Source organism: Trachypithecus francoisi, unplaced genomic scaffold (assembly GCF_009764315.1).
Source record: "Trachypithecus francoisi isolate TF-2019V2 unplaced genomic scaffold, Tfra_2.0 Lachesis_group11, whole genome shotgun sequence".
NCBI lineage: Eukaryota > Metazoa > Chordata > Mammalia > Primates > Cercopithecidae > Trachypithecus > Trachypithecus francoisi.
The window spans coordinates 125,295,289-125,315,316 of record NW_022681456.1 but is presented as its reverse complement, the minus strand read 5'-3'; the positions used below and the strand labels follow the sequence as shown (position 1 = coordinate 125,315,316).

Sequence of the window (20,028 nt, the reverse complement as noted above, 5' to 3'; positions counted from 1 at the left end):
CCCGGGCAATCTGTAACAGGAAAGAAAGTCCCAGGAACGAGAGGTGTACTGCAAAAAGCAGCAGTTTGGGAGCCAGATACAGATCCAACCACTTCCTGGTTGTGTGACCTTAAGACCTCAGATTCTCCAGGGTGTTTCTTCTGTAAAAGGGATGAACATCGTCTCTAACTCAGAGTATATTATTTAATATAATAAAGAAGATAATGCATCTTGAACACTAACTTGAAATCTTGGCATACAGAAGAGTATTTTTTAAATCTGCTAAAAGTCGGGGCGCAGTGGCTCACGCCTGTAATCCCAGCACTTTGGGAGACCAAGGTGGGCGGATCACCTGAGATCAGGAGTTCAAGACCAGCCTGGTCAACATGGTGAAACCCTGTCTCTACTAAAAATACAAAAATTAGCGAGGCATGGTGGCGGGCGCTTGTAATCCCAGCCACTTGGGAGGCTGAAGCACGAGAATAGCTGGAACCTGGGAGGCGGAGGTTGCAGTGAACCGAGACCATGCCACTGCACTCCAGTCTGGGCAACAAGAATGAAACTCCATTTCAAAAACAACAACAAAAAACTGCTAATGCTCATTCCCTTCCATCTAAGATTTTCCTCTTCTCTGTCTTGGGATTTTCCTAGACCTTAAATGGAGCAGCTCCAGGGCATGGGGTGAGGGTTCTGGACCTCACACTGCTCTCTTAGCCTTGGTGAACCCTATGAAAATGGCCTAATCTATTCTTGCCTCTCTGTTCTCTTGATGGAAAGCCTTTGGATATCTGAATGGGGGAAAATAGTCCACCAGGGCTTTGACACCAGAGATTTCACATCAGAGACAATGTGTTGCCATCTAGCTCTTCCACAGGCCATGGTCACACTTGTCCTTGGCTATTTTTTTATTTTTTATTTTTTTCAGACGGAATTTTGCTCTTGTTGCCGAGGCTGGAGTGCAATGGTACAATCTCGGCTCACTGCAACCTCCGCCTCCCAGGTTCCAGCTATTCTCCTGCCTCAGCCTCCCTAGTAGCTGGGATTACAGGCATGTGCCACCATGCCCGGCTAATTTTGTATCTTTAGTAGAGATGGGGTTTCTCCATGTTGGTCAGGCTGGTCTTGAACTCCCGACCTCAGGTGATCCGCCCGCCTTGGCCTCCCAAAGTGCTGGGATTACAGGCATGAGCCACCGCGCCCAGCCGTCCTCGGCTGTTGTAATGGCTCCCTGACCAGTCTTTCTTTTCCTTAGACTCTCCCCACCAATCATTTTCCTCCAGCTTATTCCACACACTTTGTCAGTGTGAGCAAAATTTCACTCAGGAGCCTCCGTGGGCCTCTCATTGCCCACTAAACCAACTGCCAATACCTTACCCTGCATTCTTGTGTTTTCTGCCTGGCATTATAGTTTTTGTTTACTTGTTCTATGGTTCCCACTAGATTGTAAACTACTTCACAGCGAGATCTGACTGTTCATTCATTCAACAAATATTTATTGAGCACTTTCTCTGTGCCAGGCACTGTGTTAGATGCTGGGGATCATCAGAGAATCGAAGAAAAATCCATGCCCCCACGGAACTTACATTCTACCTAGGATATAGGACGGGGTGGCGGAGATGATAAACTATAAAAATTAGAATAAATAAATTATATGGTATGTTGGAAAGTGATACATCCCGTGAGTTGTAATTACTTTGGAACTCACATGCCTGCCTATAAAAGTACTCAAGTAATCTTTAAAAATTGTGTTTGATTCTGTTTGAATAGGGCAAAGTGCTAAGATTTTGGACTACGAGGTTTTGTGCTGCCGGTGCTCTCAGGACAGGAAGGACACAGGTCTTGAACCCTGAAGATGAAGAGAGATGGAGCAGGTGCTAATCACTAGGCCTCTTCCAGAGTGGCTGGAGGTAAGTGCCGGGCTCCAGACTCCAATCTCCATCCAGATGGAGAAAGGACCAGATTTCATGGCTATCCCTGAGGAATCTGGGTCAGTTCTCCGATTTGGCCACCAGGGGTCATTTTACCCCTATAAATCACCGTCTGGAGCACTTGGCATAAAGGCACACACAAAAGGCTACCCTGGACTAAAACACACAGACACAAACAGCGAACCCTGACACACACACACACACACACACTCTCTCTCTCTCTCGCTCTCACACACACACAGTGCACGCACACACATAAAAATACAGTATTGAGACATAGGGTCAGAAATGCTGTAGGATGCACACAGGGCAACAACTCCCTCAGTAATGTCAGGGTCTGAAGATGTCCACAAGTGCCAACTCTGCAGCCCCTCAGAGCCCCCAACTTGGGTAAAGAGGGAAGGAATAGCCGGGCGCAGTTGTTCATGCCTGTAATCCCAGCACTTTGGGAGGCGGGCAGATTCACCTGAGGTCGGGAGCTCGAGACCAGTCTGGCCAACATAGTGAAACCCCATCACTACTAAAAATACAAAAAAATTAGCCGGGTTTGGTGGTGTGCACCTGTAATCCCAGTTACTTGGGAGGCTGAGGCAGGAGAATTGCATGAACCCGGGAGGCGAAGGTTGCAGTGAGCTGAGATGGCGCCATTGCACTCCAGCCCAGGCCACAGTGTTAGACCCCATCTCAAAAAAAAAAAAAAAAAAAAAAGGAAGGAATAGTAGATGGCCCATTTCCCTTGCTTCCAGCGTGCTGAGAATGGACAGCCTATTCCTGTCCTTCCATCTCACTCTTAACTTCCCCATAAACTCTTCTCTCCTGGCTATGGCACAGTTCCCTTAGTTCCCTTTTCCCTTCCCCAGAGAAGCCCCATCCCCTCCCCCTGAGTGTATGACTAGCTCCACCCCAGTCTCCATCCCTGCCCCAGGGCTGCTGCTCTGATATGCCCAGGGTAGTCTTCCATTGTATGTACTACTCCTAGGGCCGCAGGAAAACCCCAAGACATGAAGACTATCAGAATTGATTAATTTATTTAGCACTGCCCTCTCCCCACAATAATAGAAAGCACTGTACATAATGCCCTGGGAAGAAGTTAGACATGAACTCTAATACTTCAGGACAAGTGTGGTTCTCAAAGTGTGATCCAGGGACCAACCCTTTGAGGGAGTCCACGAGGTCAAACTATTTTCATAATACTGCTACACAGATATTATTTGTCCCTTTCACTCTCATTCTCTCACAAGTATACTGTAGAGTTTTCCAGAGGTTTCATGAAGTGTGTGTGGTGACATTATTGCTCTCGTGGCTAACGGAATGTGTGCATGTGTATTTATTTTAAAAATGTATTCGCTTTAATTTCTAGTATGGTAAGTATCAAAAGAACAAAAGATAAGCAAAGCTGTTTGAGATCCTCAGTTTCTAAGAGTGGTGTCTGAGACCAAAAAGTTTGAGAACCAATGCTTTAGTAGAAAGAATTTTCTCCTTATTCTGGACAAAGCAGAGAGAGAGAGAGAGAGAGAGAATATTAAGAACCTAAAATGGAGGAGGCCTGGAAAAGGGGGTGTGATGGAAGAAAGGATAACCTAAAAAGGGGTTGGACTTGGATTTTGGCGAGGAGGAAACTCTAAGCCAGTTTTGCCTTGCCCCAACTGTCCCATGCTGGGTGCCAGGTCTAAATTGTCACAAGTCACTATGCGAGAAAGAACCTAGTTCTGTCCATATGGAACTCTTCTTTTAGGCCTCAATGGTGAGCAGGGGAAGCCTAGGCCGAAATGAAAGTGGGTGGCATCCATGACAGAAGTCAGCAGATGAACAGGCATCTCAGTAGCATGGTCCACCAAACCTGGGGCTCTTCAGCTCTCAGGCCCCTGTGACGGTTTAAATCCAGAATGCTCATTTTCTGTTCCATCTAACCAGCTTTTAGCAGTTTAATGCCCCGCCCACCCAAAGGCATTTCGTCCCCTTCTGCCCTCTGCACGGGTGGGCTCTCTGCATCACTTCCCACCACTGGAGATGGGGTCCTCTGCGTGCTCACAGTTTAAAGAAGCCATTTCCAGCAGCAATGCCTTCCTCGGGCCCCGGCTTCCACACTTTGTACTCTTCTGCGTTGCTAAGCTGGAGTTGCCACCCAAAGACCCAAGTGCCCAGCCCACCTTCTTGTGTGCACACCCTGCAAGCCTCCCAGAACGAGAGGCGTTGGGAGTCGGGCATGGACGGCGCTGTGGCATGATGTGCGTTCAGAGGGCGGAATCCTGGGGACTCTGTGTGAAGGAAGACAGAGGGTGGGCGTTGGAGGGTAGGAGCAGCCCCTGACTGGCGGCATCCGGCCTGGTGGCGTCGGTGGTGACGGCGGACCTTTCGGATTCCGCGAGCGCCGCCTGCGTCCCGTTGGTGGCCAAGGTCCTGACCCGGTGCGGAGTGCCCAGGCCGCGCAGGGTGTTGCGGAAGCCCTCGGCGCTAAAGTAGTACACCAGCGGGTCCAGCACGCAGTTGGCGCCGGCCAGCAGCACCATCACCATCAGTATCCCGCGCACGCGATCGCGGGCAGGCACGCTGGCCGCCACCAGCTTGCTTCGCTGCAGGCCGTAGACCGCCAGCGTGGCGTTGTAGGGCACGAAGCACAGCAAGAAGATGACGAGGTTGGCCAGCAGGAGGCGCACCGTCTTCAGCCGCCGCTGGCTCCGCGTGGCGTCGGGGCGCGCCAGCGTCCAGAAGACTCGGCCCGACGAGTAGACCACCGCCGCCAGGGGCAGCAGGAAGCCCAGAGTCTCGGCCAGCAGCACGAGGGGCAGCAGCCTGCCCTTCCACAGCTCGTCGCTGAAACTCTCGAAGCATAGGCGCACCTCGAGGTCCCGGTAGCGGCAGCGCGAGGGCCTGTGCACGCGGGCGGCGGGCACGGCAAACACCAGGATGAACGCCCACACGCCCAGGCAGAGCAGCCGCGCCACGCGGGGCCGTCGCAGGTGGCGCAGTCTCAGCGGGTGCACGATGGCAGCGTAGCGGTCCACGTTGATGAGCATCAGGAAGATGCAGCTGCCGTACATGTTCATCTGGAAGATGGCGCCCGCCGTCTGGCACAGGAGGTCGGGGAAGGGCCAGTGGTGCAGTGCGTAGTAGGAGAGACGAAGGGGCAGCGAGAGGGAGAAGAGCAGGTCGCTGGCCGCTAGGTTACACATGTACACGCTCACCACCGAGTGCACGCGCAGCGCGCGCAGAAAGACCCAGAGGGCCAGTGCGTTGAGGGGGAGCCCGGCAGCCAGCACCAAGCTGTAGACCACCAAGTGCAGGCGGTGGGTAGGTCGGTAGTCAGGACACGGGAGAACAGAACTGTTGGTTGAGGAGCTGTTGGCCAACATTGTGCCAAAGTGGGAATGGGAGCTAGGCTGGGGATGCCACGGGGCACACCAGAGTCATGGCGTGGCATTCACCTCCGGGGCTGGGGCCTGGAGGCTGTACAGACATGGTCCCAAAACAAGCAGAGGGAGGGTATGGGAATGCGGGCTATGGCTGCAGGGACAGATGGCTGCCAAGGGTTGGGTGCGTTTGGTCACAGCTTCGTCAGCAGCAGAGACCTGAAATAGGAAGGCAAGCCAGAAGTTACACAGAGACAGGGCTGCACACACAAATGTTTAGCTACACTGGCAGACCTTCTGAATCTTTTCTCAGCCTCAAGTCTGCCACTGGGCCAGAATAGGTTCCTACAGCAGGACTCTATAGTATAGTGTTAAACACCCAGGCTTGAAGGCAGGGACTCGGATACCTAGGTTTAACTCTTGGTTTTGCTAACTTACCTAGTTGTGTGACTTCAGAAAAATTAATCTGGGCTGGGTGCAGTGGCCTACACCTGTAATCCTGGCACTTTGGGAGGCCAAGGCATATCAATCGCTTGAACCTAGGGGTTGGGGACCAGCCTGGGCAACATGGCAAAACCCTGTCTCTACAAAAATATACAGGGCCAGGTGCAGTGGCTCACACCTGTAATCCCAGCACTTTGGGAGGCCGAGGCAGGTGGATCACCTGAGGTCAGGAGTTTGAGACCAACCTGTCCAATATGGTGAAACCCCCATCTCTACTAAAAGTACAAAAATGAGCTGGGTGTGGTGGTGCTCACCTGTAATCCCAGCTACTCGGGAGGCTGAGACAGGAGAATCGCTTGAAACTGGGAGGCAGAGGTTGCAGTGAGCTGAGACCGTGCCATTGTACTCCAGCCTGGACAACAGAAGTGAAACTCTGTCTCAAAAAATAAAAATAGCCGCGCTTGGTGGCTTACGCCTGTAATTCCAGCACTTTGGGAGGCCGAGGCAGGTGTACCGCCTGAGGTCAGGAGTTCGAGACCAGCCTGGCCAATATGGTGAAACCCTATCTCTACTAAAAAAATACCAAAAATTAGTCTGGCGTAGTGGCGGGCACCTGTAATCCCAGCTACTCAGGAGACTGAGACAGAGGAATTGCTTGAACCCGAGGGGCGGAGGTTGCAGTGAGCCAAGATCACGCCATTGCACTCCAGCCTGGGCAACAAGAGCGAAACTCTGTCTCAAAAATAAATAAATAAATAAAATTAAAAATAAAATAAATAAAAATAAGGCTGGGTGCAGTGGCTCATACCTGTAATCCCAGCACTTTGGGAGGCTGAGGTGGGCGGATCACCTGAGGTCAGGAGTTCGAGATCATCCTGGCCAATATGGCGAAATCCTGTCTCTACTAAAAAAAAAAAAATTAGCCGATGTGGTGGCAGGCGCCTGTAATCCCTGCTACTTGGGAGGCTGAGGCAGGAAGAATCACTTGAACCCGGAAGGCGGAGGTTGCAGTGAGCCGAGATCATACCATTGCACTCTAGCCTGGGTGACAGAGCAAGACTGTCTCAAAAAATAAAAATAAAAAATATTAAAAAATTAAAAAATTTGGCCGGGCGCGGTGGCTCAAGCCTGTAATCCCAGCACTTTGGGAGGCTGAGACGGGCGGATCACGAGGTCAGGAGATCGAGACCTTCCTGGCTAACACGGTGAAACCCCGTCTTACTAAAAATACAAAAACTAGCCGGGTGAGGTGGCGGGCGCTGTAGTCCCAGCTACTCGGAGGCTGAGGCAGGAGAATGGCGTAAACCCGGGAGGCGTAGCTTGCAGTGAGCTGAGATCCGGCCACTGCACTCCAGTCCGGGCGACAGAGCGAGACCCCGCCTCAAAAAAAAAAAATTAAAAAATTAAAAAATTAGCCGGGCATGGTGGCACATGCCCATAGTCCCAGCTACTTGTGAGGCTGAAGTGAGAGAATCACTTGACTCCAGGGAGGTGGAGGATGCAGTGCAGTGAGCCTCAAGTGCACCACTGCACGCTGGCGTAGTGGCTCATGCCTGTAATCCAGTACTTTGGGAGACTGAGGCAGGCAGATCACTGAGGTCAGGAGTTCGAGATCATCCTGGCCAATATGGCGAAATCCTGTCTCTACTAAAAAAAAAAAAATTAGCCGATGTGGTGGCAGGCGCCTGTAATCCCTGCTACTTGGGAGGCTGAGGCAGGAAGAATCACTTGAACCGGAAGGCGGAGGTTGCAGTGAGCCGAGATCATACCATTGCACTCTAGCCTGGGTGACAGAGCAAGACTGTCTCAAAAAAAAAAAATAAAAAATATTAAAAAATTAAAAAATTTGGCCGGGCGCGGTGGCTCAAGCCTGTAATCCCAGCACTTTGGGAGGCTGAGACGGGCGGATCACGAGGTCAGGAGATCGAGACCTTCCTGGCTAACACGGTGAAACCCCGTCTCTACTAAAAATACAAAAACTAGCCGGGTGAGGTGGCGGGCGCCTGTAGTCCCAGCTACTCCGGAGGCTGAGGCAGGAGAATGGCGTAAACCCGGGAGGCGTAGCTTGCAGTGAGCTGAGATCCGGCCACTGCACTCCAGTCCGGGCGACAGAGCGAGACCCCGCCTCAAAAAAAAAAAATTAAAAAATTAAAAAATTAGCCGGGCATGGTGGCACATGCCCATAGTCCCAGCTACTTGTGAGGCTGAAGTGAGAGAATCACTTGACTCCAGGGAGGTGGAGGATGCAGTGCAGTGAGCCTCAAGTGCACCACTGCACGCTGGCGTAGTGGCTCACGCCTGTAATCCAGTACTTTGGGAGACTGAGGCGGGCAGATCACCTGAGGTCAGGAGTTCGAGATTAGCCTGGCCAACACGGCAAAACGCTGTCTATATTAAAAATACAAAAATTACCCAGATGTGGTGGCATGTGCCTGTAGTCCCAGCTACTTAGGAGGCTGAGGCAGGAGAATCACTTGAACCCAGGAGGTGGAGGCTGCAGTGAGCTGACATTGTACCACTGCCCTCGAACCTGGGTGACAAAACGAGACTCTATCTCAAAATAAAAAGAAGAAAGGGGGCCGCACGGTAGCTTATGCCTGTGATCTCAGCACTTTAGGAGACTGATGTGGATGGATTACTTGAGGCCAGGAGTTCAAGACCAACCTGGCCAATATGACAAAATCTTGCCTCTACTAAAAATACGAAGATTAGCCGGGTGTGGTGGTGTGCATTTGTAATCCCAGCTATTCGGGAGGCTAAGGCATGAGAATTGCTTGAATCTGGGAGGCAGAAGTTGCAGTGAGCCAAGATCACGCCACTGCACTCCAGCCTGGATGACAGAGCAAGACTCTGTCTCAGAAAACGAGAGAGAGAGAGAGAGACAGCAAATTCATGAGGTTGTTTGGAGATTAAGATGATGTGTGTAAAATGCTTAGGTTGCTGTTACTATCTCAAGATCTCTTCCTTCCTTCTTTCCTTGCTTACTGAGCTCATAGAAGGTTCCAGGCATGTTCACAGCAGGGAACAAAATAAAAAGTCTGTGCCCCCACCTCCTTTACATTCCATTGGAGGGAGACAGATAATAAGCACAAATCAATAGGTCGTCTTATGGAACACCTCCTAGGACCAGGTGCTAGGCTAGCTCCTCATTATCCAAAGAATAAAGATCAAACTCCTGAGTATATGGGAGGCTGAGGCGGGAGAATCATTTGAACCCAGGAGGCGGAGGTTGCAGTGAGCCAAGATCACGCCACTGTACTCCAGCCTGGGTGACAGAGTGAGACTCCATCTCAAATAAGCAAACAAAACTCCCAAATACAGAACAAAATCCCAGCCTTTTTTTCTTTTCTTTTCTTTTTTTTTTTTTTGAGACAGAGTCTTGCTCTGTGGCCCAGGCTGGAGTGCAGTGGCCGGATCTCAGCTCACTGCAAGCTCCGCCTCCCGGGTTCACGCCATTCTCCTGCCTCAGCCTCCCTTCCCAGCCTTACTCATCACATCCATCATTGCGCCTATGTGGGCTGGATTTGTGGTCAAAGCAAACTGGGTTCAGCTTAATGGTTTGACTTCTCAGTTTCTGTAAAATGGGAATAATAACATAACAGTGCCCTCATAGGCTGATTGCATGCTAGTCTTCACCAGAGCCACATGTGAATAAATTTGACAGCACAGTCTTGCTAGGCAGGGGAAGGCCCTGTGGGCTGAGTTTTGCCAAGTGCTCCCCCAGCAGGTCTAATCCCAGATGAAGCTCTGTGGTAGTGGGAAGACGGTGGTTTGGTAGTGAGTGACCAAAGGGAACCCTAAGCCCAGAGAGCACAGAGGTGAGGTGAGGAGGGGTACCACTGGTGCTGATGAGGCTGCCAGAGGGGAGAATGCAGCAGCTGCAGTCCTCAGGCAAAAACTGACAGACAAAGGATGTGGTCAAGAGATGGAAGAGACAGAGGAAAGCACATAGTCTGAGGGATGCCACCTTCCTCAACGCCATAACGCCACGGAAGCCACCCCTCCACTTCAACCCCACGTACCATCTATTTTGTGTATGTGTGGTAAAATATACATAACTTAAAATTTGTAAAATTTTTTGTGTGCATGCTCTGTCACCCAGGCTGGAGTGCAATAGCACGATGTCAGCTCACTGCAACCTCTGCCTCCCAGGTTCAAGCAATTATCCTGCCTCTGCCTCCTGAGTAGCTGGGATTACAGGCATGTACCATAATGCCCAGCTAAAGTTTTTTGTATTTTTAGTAGAGATGGGGTTTCACCATGTTGACCAGGCTGGTCTCCAACTCCTGACCTCAGGTAATCTGCCCACCTCTGCCTCCCAAAGTGGGAGGATTGTTTACAGTCATTATAGGTGTGAGCCACTGTGCCAGGCCTATCTTTTTTTTTTTTTTTTTTTGAGACAGGGTCTTACTATGTTCCCCAGGCTGGTTTTGAACTCTTGGACACTCAGATGATCCTGCCTCAGCCTCCCAAGTAGCTGGGACATACAGGCATGCACCACTGCACCCAGCTAACACTTATATTTTCTAAGTGTACAATGCAGTGTAGTTAAGTACATTGACAGTGTTGTGGCCAGGCGGGGTGCTCATGCCTATAATCCCAGCACTGTGGGAGGCCAAGACGGGTGGATCACCCAAGGTCAGGAGTTTGAGACCAACCTGGCCAACATGGTGAAACCCATCTCTAGTAAAAATACAAAAATTAGCTGGGCGTAGTGGCATGTGCCTGTAGTCCCAGCTACTTGGGAGGCTGAGGCAGGAGAATTGCTGGAACCTGGGAGGCAGAGGTTGCAGTGAGCCAAGATTGTGCCACTGCACTCCGGCCTGGGAGACAGAGTGAGAGTCTGTCTCAAAAACAACAACAACAACGAAAAAGACCAAGACAGTGTTGCTTAACCGTCACCACTGTCTGTTTCCAGAAATAGAGCTTTTTTATCAACCAAGCACGACTCTGCAGTCATTAAACGGTACTACCCACCGCACCCCACTCAGCTCTGGTTCTAGTCTACTTTCTGTCTCAATGAATTTGCGTATCTTGGATATCTCATATGAATGGAATCATACAATATTTGTCCTTTTGTGTCTGTTTTTTTTTTTTTTTTTTACTTAGCATAATGTTTCCAAGATTCATTCATGTTGTAGTATGAATTTCTTTTTATTCCTTTACCTTTTTTTTTTTTTTTTTTTTGAGACCCAGTTTTGCTCTTGTGCGATCTCGGCTCACCGTAACCTCTGCCTCCGGGATTCAAGCAATTCTCGTGCCTCAGCCTCCGAAGTAGCTGGGATTACAGGCATGCGCCACCACGCCTGCCTAATTTTGTATTTTTAGTAGAGACAAGGTCTCTCCCTGTTGGTCAGGCTGGTCTTGAACACCTGACCTCAGGTGATCCGCCTGCCTCGGCCTCCCAAAATTCTGGGATTACAGACGTGAGCAACTGTGCCTGGCCTGGAATTTCATTTTTATAGCTGGATAATGTATTTCGCTGCATAATATTTTGCTCATCCATTCATCTGTCAGTGAATACTTGGATTCTTTCCACCTTTTGGCTATTGTGAATAATGCCACTGTGAACATGGGTGTCTAGATGTCATCTTAGGGAAAGAAGTTGTCTGAGACCCTGAGCAATTATCCCAAGACACCGAGCTTATTCCTTTCAAAAGGAACTGTTTAGGCAGGGCGCGGTGGCTCACACCTGTAATCCCAGCACTTTGGGAGGCCGAGGCAGGCGGATCACGAGGTCAGGAGATCGAGACCATCCTGGCTAACACGGTGAAACCCCGTCTGTACTAAAAATACAAAAAATTAACCGGGCGTGGTGGCAGGTGCCTGTAGGCCCAGCTACTCGGGAGGCTGAGGCAGGAGAATGGCATGAACCCGGGAGGCGGAGCTTGCAATGAGCCGAGATTGAGCCACTGCACTCCAGCCTGGGCGACAGAGCGAGACTCCGTCTCAAAAAGAAAAAAAAAAGGGCCAGGCATGGTGGCTCACGCCTGTAATCCTAGCACTTTGGGAGGCTGAGGCGGGCAGATCACAAGGTCAGGAGATCGAGACCATCCTGGCTAACATGGTGAAACCCCGTCTCTACTAAAAATACAAAACAAATGAGCCAGGCGTTGTGACGGGCGCCTGTACTCCCAGTTACTCAGGAGACTGGCGTTAACCTGGGAGGTGGAGATTGCAGTGAGTCAAGTTTGCACCACTGCACTCCAGCCTGGGTGACAGAGGGAGACTGTCTCAATTAAAAAAAAAAAAAAAAGGAACTGTTTAAATTGTTGCAAGAAAATAAGTCATAAACCTGACTATAACAAGTTTTTCTGATTGTTGTTTTACTTTTTTTGGTGTTTTTTTTGAGACAGGGTCTCACTCCGTGGTCTAGGCTGGAAAGCAGAGGCTTGATCTTGGTCCACTGCAGTCCTGACCTCCCACATTCAAGGGATCCTCTTACCTCAGTCTCTGAGTAGTTGGACCTACACAGGTGTGTGCCACCATCCCTGGCTAATTTTTAATTTTTTTGTAGATGGCCGGGTGCAGTGGCTCATGCCTGTAATCCTTTGGGAGGCTGAGGTGGGTAGATCACTTGAGGTCAGGAGTTCGAAACCAGCCTGACCAACATGGTGAAACCCCATCTCTACTAAAAATACAAAAAATTAGCCAGGCATGGTGGCGGGTGCCTGTAATCCCAGCTCCTCAGGAGACTGAGTCAGGAGAATCGCTTGAACCCAGGAGGCAGAGGTTGCAGTGAGCTAAGATCGTGCCACTGCACTCCAGCCTGGGCTACAGAGCAAGACTCCATCTCAAAAAAAGAAAAAGAAAAATGTTTTTTGTAGAAACAGGGTCTGACTATGTTGCCCGGACTGGTCGTAAACTCATAGGCTCAAGCAATCCTTATGCCCTGGGGCTCTGAAAGTCCTAGGATTACAGGCATGAGCCACTGTACCCGGCCACAAGTTTTTCTTGTATTTGGTCTTGTTCTGCCTCCAACCACCACCATCAACAGTTTGAGAGTTGTAAGAGAAACAGTAAAACAGTTAAAGAGAATAAAGAAATACTTCCTCTGCAAAATACCAATCTCAACAACGAAAATAATACCAAATGGGACTTAAACATGCTGAAAAGCAAGTAAAAGCAGGCTCATTTCTGATACACTCCCCTGGCCCATGCTCCTTTGCTCCATTCACACCAAACTAATACTCATTGTGGACATACCTTAAGTTTTCAGGACTCTGCCTTGGTATGTGGTGTTTTTTCACCTTGGAATGCCCTGCCTCCCGTTCTCCAACTGGCAAGCCTAGTATTTTCTCCAGACTCTGCAAAGCCATCCCTGACCACCCCGGGCAACACAGGCAGATGTTGTATCCTTGTGCCTCCGCTGCAGTGCGGAGCTTTCTCAGCGCTCTCCACATGCGTGGTAGTCAGCTATTCCTGGTCTGCCCCTCCCATTAGACTGTGAGCTCTTAGAGGTAGGGGCTGTGGACCATGGCTTATTCATCTTTGTGTATTCCCAGCACCTACCTCTGTAAATGTTAAAAATAATAGCTATCATTTACTGATCATCACCATATCGCAATGTGCATACGTAACATCCAACATAGATACATTATTTCACTTCCTCGTTTGTCCAACTGAAATGTATAAAGTGGGTTATTCTGGCCGGGCGCGGTGGCTCAAGCCTGTAATCCCAGCACTTTGGGAGGCCGAGACGGGCAGATCACGAGGTCAGGAGATCGAGACCATCCTGGCTAACACGGTGAAACCCCGTCTCTACTAAAAAGTACAAAAAACTAGCCGGGCGAGGTGGCGGGCGCCTGTGGTCCCAGCTACTCGGGAGGCTGAGGCAGGAGAATGGCGTGAACCCGGGAGGCGGAGCTTGCAGCGAGCTGAGATCTGGCCACTGCACTCCAGCTTGGGCGACAGAGCGAGACTCCGTCTCAAAAAAAAAAAAAAAAGTGGTTTATTCTAATAATATTTTTAATAACCCACTTCCAAAAGTGGTGACATAAACTCATGTTTCACACATGCACATAAATATGCCTCATTGAATCACCTGAAACAAAGAGGTGGAGCTTGGCGGTGAACCAAGATCACACCACTGCACTCCATTCTGGGCAACAGAGTGAGACTCCGTCTCAATGAAAAGAAATAAACAGGCCGGGACGCGGTGGCTCACGCCTGTAATCCCAGCACTTTGGGAGGCCAAGGCGGGCAGATCATGAAGTCAGGAGTTTGAGACCAGCCTGGCCAACATGATGAAACCTCGTCTCTACTAAAAATACAAATTAGCTGGGCGTGGTGGTGCATGCCTGTAGTCCCAGCTACTTGGGAGGCTGAGGCAGGAGGATTGCTTGAACCCGAGGGGCAGAGGTTGCAGCGAGCAGAGATCGTGCCACTGCACTCCAGCTTGAGTGACAAAAGCAAAATTCCATCTCAAAAAAATAAATAAGCCTCCTTACAATTCCCCCTTAAAGTGCATACATAAGCACTTAGGCACTTAGTTTGCTGTTTTGAGCCCCTCAGTCGTTCTATGTGTATTTGTTCTATTTCCCTAATTAGATGGTAAGTTCCTAGGGTGGGAGCGCACCTTGCAGACACATTTCACTCTCTGCATTTAGCAGGCCATGAGTGACACTTACTGGCTGCTTAATAGGAAATTCAACCTCCCCACCCCATACACCCATCCTGCCCCCAACTGTCCCCGCCCACGCTCTAATTCTGTGATAATAGTTCTTATATCAATTTTGTCCAAATGTATAACTCAGCAAAAGACCACTTCCCTTAAAAGACCTGTTTGGAAACAGCTTGCAATTAAGATTTCAGTAACAGTTTACACTATAATTACAGTATCACTTGATCATTCTTAACCATGACTTGGAGAACCAGTAGATACTTCCAATTAGAAAGCATATACTAGACACTGAATGAGTGGATGGATTATTTTAAAAGAATCTCAAGGCAGCCCTTCTTTCCTTCCCTCCCCTCCCTCCTCCTCCCCCTCCCCCCCCTTCCCTCTCCTCCCCTTCTCTTCCCGAGAAGGAGTTCCACATGCTGTATCACCCGGGCTGCAGCGAACAGGCACAATCTCGGCTCACTGCAACCTCTGCCTCCTGGGTTCAAGTGATTCTGCTGCCTCAGCCTCCCGAGTAGCTGGGATTATAGGCGCTCACCACCACGCCTGGCTAATTTCTGGGTTTTTTTTTTGGTTTTTTTGAGACAGAGTTTCACTCTTGTTGCCCAGAGTGGAGTGCAATGGCACGATCTCGGCTCCCGGCAACCTCCGCCTCCAAGGTTTAAGCAATTCTCCTGCCTCAGCCTCCCTGGTAGCTGGGATTAGAGGCACATGCCACCATGCACGGCTAATTTTCTATTTTTAGTAGAGATGGGGTTTCTCCCTGTTGGTGAGGCTGGTCTCGAACTGCTGACCTCAGGTGATCCACCCGCCTCGGCCTCCCAAAGTGCTGGAATTATAGGCGTGAGCCACCACGCCTGGACAATTTCTATATTTTTAGTAGAGAAGACTGGGTTTCACCATGTTGGCCAGGCTGGTCTCGAACTCCTGACCTCAGGCGATCCTCCAGCTTCGGCCTCCCAGAGTGCTGGGATTACACCGTGCCCGGCTGATCTCAAGTCTTTCTGTTGAAAAAGTTACAACATGCCAGAGGCAGTGGCTCAAGCCTGTAATCCCAGCACTTTGGTAGGTCAAGGCAGGCGGATCACCTGAGGTTAGGAATTCGAGACTAGCCTGGCCAACGTGGTGAAACCTCATCTCTACTAAAAATACAAAAATTAGCCAGGCGTGGTGGCACACGCCTGTAATCCCAGCTACTCCAGTGGCTGAGGCGGGAGAATTGCTTGAGCTCGGGAGACAGAGGTTGCAGTGAGCCAAGATTGTGCCACTGCACTTCAGCCTGGCGGACAGAGCGAGACTCTGCCTCAAAAAAAAAAAGAAAAAGAAAAAAAAGAGGCCGGGCACGGTGGCTCAAGCCTGTAATCCCAGCACTTTGGGAGGCCGAGGCGGGCGGATCACGAGGTCAGGAGATCGAGATCTTACTGGCTAACACGGTGAAACCCCATCTCTACTAAAAAATACAAAAAAATTAGCCGGGCGAGGTGGCCGGCGCCTGTAGTCCCAGTTACTCGGGAGGCTGAGGCAGGAGAATGGCGTAAACCCAGGAGGCGGAGCTTGCAGTGAGCTGAGATCCGGTCATTGCACTCCAGCCTGGGCAACAGAGCGAGACTCCGTCTCAAAAAATAAAAAGAAAAAGAAAGGGCCGAGCACGGTGGCTTACACCTGTAATCCCAGCACTTTAGGAGGCCGAGGCAGGCGGATCACGAGGTCGGGAGATCGGACCATCCTGGCTAACACGGTGAAACTCCATCTCTACTACAAAATTTAGCCAGGTTTGCTGGCACATGCCTATAATCCCACCTACTCAGGAGGCTGAGGCAGGAGACTCGCTTGAACCCAGGAGGCAGAGGTTGCAGTGAGCCAAGATTGCGCCACTGCACTCCAGTCTGGGCGGCAGAGTGAGACTCCGTTTTTTTTTTTTTTTTTTGTTGAGACGGAGTCTCGCTCTGTCGCCCAGGCTGGAGTGCAGTGGCCAGATCTCAGCTCACTGCAAGCTCCGCCTCCCAGGTTTACGCCATTCTCCTGCCTTAGCCTCCCGAGTAGCTGGGACTACAGGCGCCGCCACCTCGCCCAGCTAGGTTTTTTTTTGTATTTTTAGTAGAGACGGGGTTTCACCGTGTTAGCCAGGATGGTCTCGATCTCCTGACCTCGTGATCCGCCCATCTCGGCCTCCCAAAGTGCTGGGATTACAGGCTTGAGCCACCGCGCCCGGCCGAGACTCCCTTTAAAAAAAAAAAAAAAGAAAAAAAATTACAATGTTAAATAGACCAAGATATTTAGTTGAGCAGCTACTTAAAGGTAAAGTTAGGCCAAGTGGTGGCTCACGCCTGTAATTCCAGCACTTTGGGAGGCTGAGGTGGGCAGATCACCTGAGGTAAGGCATTCAAGACCAGCCTGGCCAACATGGCAAAACCCCATATCTACCAAAAATACAAAAATTAGCTGGGCGTGGTGGTGGCACCTGTAATCCCAGCTACCCGGGAGGCTGAGGCAGGAGAATCGCTTGAGCCCAGGAGTTGGAGGTTGTAGTGAGCTGAGATCAGGTCACTGCACTCCAGCCTGGGCGACAAGAGTGAAATTCTGTCTCAAAAACATAAATAAATAAATATAAAGGTAGGCCGGCGTGGTGGCTCAAGCCTGTAATCCCAGCACTTGGGAGGCCGAGATGGGCGGATCACAAGGTCAGGAGATCGAGACCATCCTGGCTAATACGGTGAAACCCCGTCTCTACTAAAGAATACAAAAACTAGCCGGGCGACGAGGCGGGCGCCTGTAGTCCAGCTACTTGGAGGCGAGGCAGGAGAATGGCGTGAACCTGGGAGGCGGAGCTTGCAGTGAGCTGAGATCCGGCCACCGCACTCCAGCCTGGGCGACAGAGCCAGACTCCGTCTCAAAAAAAAAAAAAAAAAAAAAAAAAAAAAACAAAATAATATAAAGGTAAAGTTAGGAATGTTTTAGAAAGGAATGGCGATGCTCTCTTGTTACTCTGTTCCAAAGGGGAGAAGTTCTTGGGTTTCTTTTTTTTGGATACAGAGTCTCACTTTGTTTGGAGGCTAGAGTGCAGTAGCACCATCTTGGCTCACTGCAACCTCCACCTCTTAGGTTCAAGCAATTCTCGTGCCTTAGCCACCCGAGTAGCTGGGATCATGGTTCACACCACCACACCTGCCTAACCTTTTGTGTTTTCGGTAGAAACAGGGTTTCACCATGTTGGCCAGGTTAGGCTGGTGTCCTGACCTCGAGTGATCCGCAGACCTCGGCCTCCCAAATTGCTGGGTGCTGGGATTACAAGCGTGAGCCACTGCACCCAGCCCATCTTTTTTTTTTTTTTTTTTTTTTTGAGATGGAGTCTTCCTCCATCGCCTAGGCTGGAGTACAGTGGTGCAATCTCAGCTCACTGCAACCTTCGCCTCCCCGGTTCAAGCAATTCTCTTGTCTCAGCCTCCTGAGTAGCTGGGACTACAGGCGCATGCCACCATGCCTGGCTAATTTTTGTATTTTTAGTAGATATGGGGTTTCTCCTGACCTCAGGTGATCCACCCGCCTCGGCCTCCCAAAATGCTGAGATTATAGGCATGAGCCACCGCACCCGGCCCCAGCCCGTCTTAGGTTTCTTTATAAAGGAGCCTGGTTGTCAAAAAGCCACCTCTTTCTGACAGTCACACAGAATGGCCCAAGCTGAGCACTGAGAGCTGCCAGGCCCCTGGCCTGGTCCCCATCCCACACTCCTGCTTCCCGAGCCCTGCAGCTCCCTTCAGGAGCGGAATAGGCACAGTGCCAGGCCAGATGGCGAAGATGGAAAAAACTGCCAAAAAGGAGGCTAACAGGAAGTGGAAGGAGGGAATCTAGGTGTGGGGGAGGGCAGCACAGACCCTCTCCCCCAGGCCTGCCTTGAAGAAGAGGTTATGCTGTGGGAGAGATGCAGGACTCAAAGAAATGGCAACTGCCCCAGAAAAGAAGGAACACCAGGAAGGAGGGACATGGAGGCCCCTGTAGGAGGATAAATCTCTCCTTACTGATGTCAGGTAAGTATACCACTCTTTACACATGTGTGTGCACAGACACACAGACATACACACACGCTAAGAGATGTGCACACAAGATCCCTAGTCACAGAAATCAGTGTCTGTACACATCCTGTAATATACATGTATGTGCACAGACAGCTGGACTGGGGAGGAAGAGAAAGAAGGCCCTGCCTTAGGGACAGTGTCCTTACACAGACACAGAGCCAGGCAGCTTCACAAGCACGGGTGATCTCAACCCCAAGGCACTGAGGAGCAAAGAGACCGCGATACAGAGGCCCCGAGACTGCTCCTCCTATGTCACCCAACCCAACACCGCTCACACACCAGAGGGTGTGCAGCCACCTTCCTTCTCCCTGTGTCTCTGTCCTTCAGCTTCCCACATACATATCCAGGGCCCAGGTTCCTTACCTCCTCAGGGCCTCTGGGATCTGTCCCATTGCCCTCTGAGCTGGGCTGGGCACTGCTTTTTGCTGAGATAAGCCAGAGGGGCAGGGCTATTTTCTGCCAGAGGCAGGAAGTGAGAACAGGAGTGTAAAAGTGAGCAGGAGGTGCAGTCATGATCATTCCCTCACTCTCCTCCACACACCCTGCCCCGGTATCCAGCCTTTCTGGCGAGCGATGTTGAGGGGGGCTGAAGAGAAAGGACCAGTGGGTTGGGAACAATGAGAAGGGCAGGGGGAGGGGAATGCCTCCTCTCTGCCCAGTTCCTCCCCCATGCTCTTCCTGTGTTACCCACCTCCCCACAAGCACCACATGCCTTGCTCTGTCTTTGCCTCCTCTTTCTTTCTTTCTGGATTTTTTTTTTTGAGACGGAGTCTCGCACTGTCACCTGAGCTGGAGAGCAGTGGCGCGATCTCAGCTCACTGCAACTTCTGCCTCCTGGATTCATGCGATTCTCCTGCCTCAGCCCCCCGAGTAGCTGGGATTACAGGCGTGCACCACCACACCCAGCTAATTTTTTGTATTTTTAGTAGAGACGGGGTTTCACCATGTTGGCCAGACTGGTCTCAAACTCCTGACCTTGTGGTCTGCCTGCCGCGGCCACCCAGAGTGCTGGGATTACAGGCGTGAGTCACCGAGTGCTGGGATTACAGGCGTGAGCCACCGCGTGCTGGGATTACAGGCGTGAGCCACCGAGTGCTGGGATTACAGGCGTGAGCCACCGCGTGCTGGGATTACAGGCGTGAGCCACCGCGTGCTGGGATTACAGGCGTGAGCCACCGCACCTGGCCTGCCTCCTCTTTCAAAGAATTCACATCCTGGGTCCCCCGCCTCCAGTTCCTAGGGTCAGAGGTCTGAAAAGAAGGTTCTTACATCTCCCCATCCGCCTTGCCCCTGAGGATCAGCTCTGGAATAGGCCCACCCTCATTTTAGAGTCTCGTGGCCCATCAGTGTCTCAGCCCCAACACAGGAAGTCCCTCTTTAGTACGTGCTCTAACCCATTCGCTGAATTGGCGAAGCCTACTTCCTCTGCTTTTGTGTTCAGGCGGCGTTGGGAGGATGCACCCTTTCCCCACAGACAGGCTTCATCGTGAAGACTTAGTATCTCTGTATCCAGGCCCTCCCAACAGACCCCAGCTGTGCTGAGCCTCCAGCAGAAGCTTGGCTTGGTCTAAAGCCTTTGTGAAAAGCTCTGTCCCAGAGCTGTTTTGGGGGCACAAATGAATCCTTTTCTT

At 50.8% G+C, this 20,028-nt stretch overlaps 1 protein-coding gene across 2 annotated transcripts; it reads right to left on the bottom strand.

Moving 5' to 3' along the window:
• Window positions 1–2,913: 2,913 nt before the first annotated feature.
• Window positions 2,914–19,092, bottom strand: LPAR5 (lysophosphatidic acid receptor 5). 2 transcript variants are annotated; one of them, XM_033223070.1, is made up of 3 exons: window positions 18,761–19,092; window positions 12,908–13,215; window positions 2,914–5,476 (listed from the first exon to the last, which is right to left on the bottom strand). In XM_033223070.1, the coding sequence occupies exon 3, from the start codon at window positions 5,258–5,260 to the stop codon at window positions 4,142–4,144; it is 1,119 nt and encodes a 372-aa protein (XP_033078961.1). In that variant the 5' UTR covers window positions 5,261–5,476; window positions 12,908–13,215; window positions 18,761–19,092; the 3' UTR covers window positions 2,914–4,141. The 2 variants fall into 2 exon arrangements, with proteins under 2 accessions (XP_033078961.1, XP_033078960.1); XM_033223069.1 differs by lacking the exon at window positions 12,908–13,215 and having other exon boundaries at window positions 18,761–19,091.
• Between the last annotated feature and the right edge of the window lie 936 nt (window positions 19,093–20,028).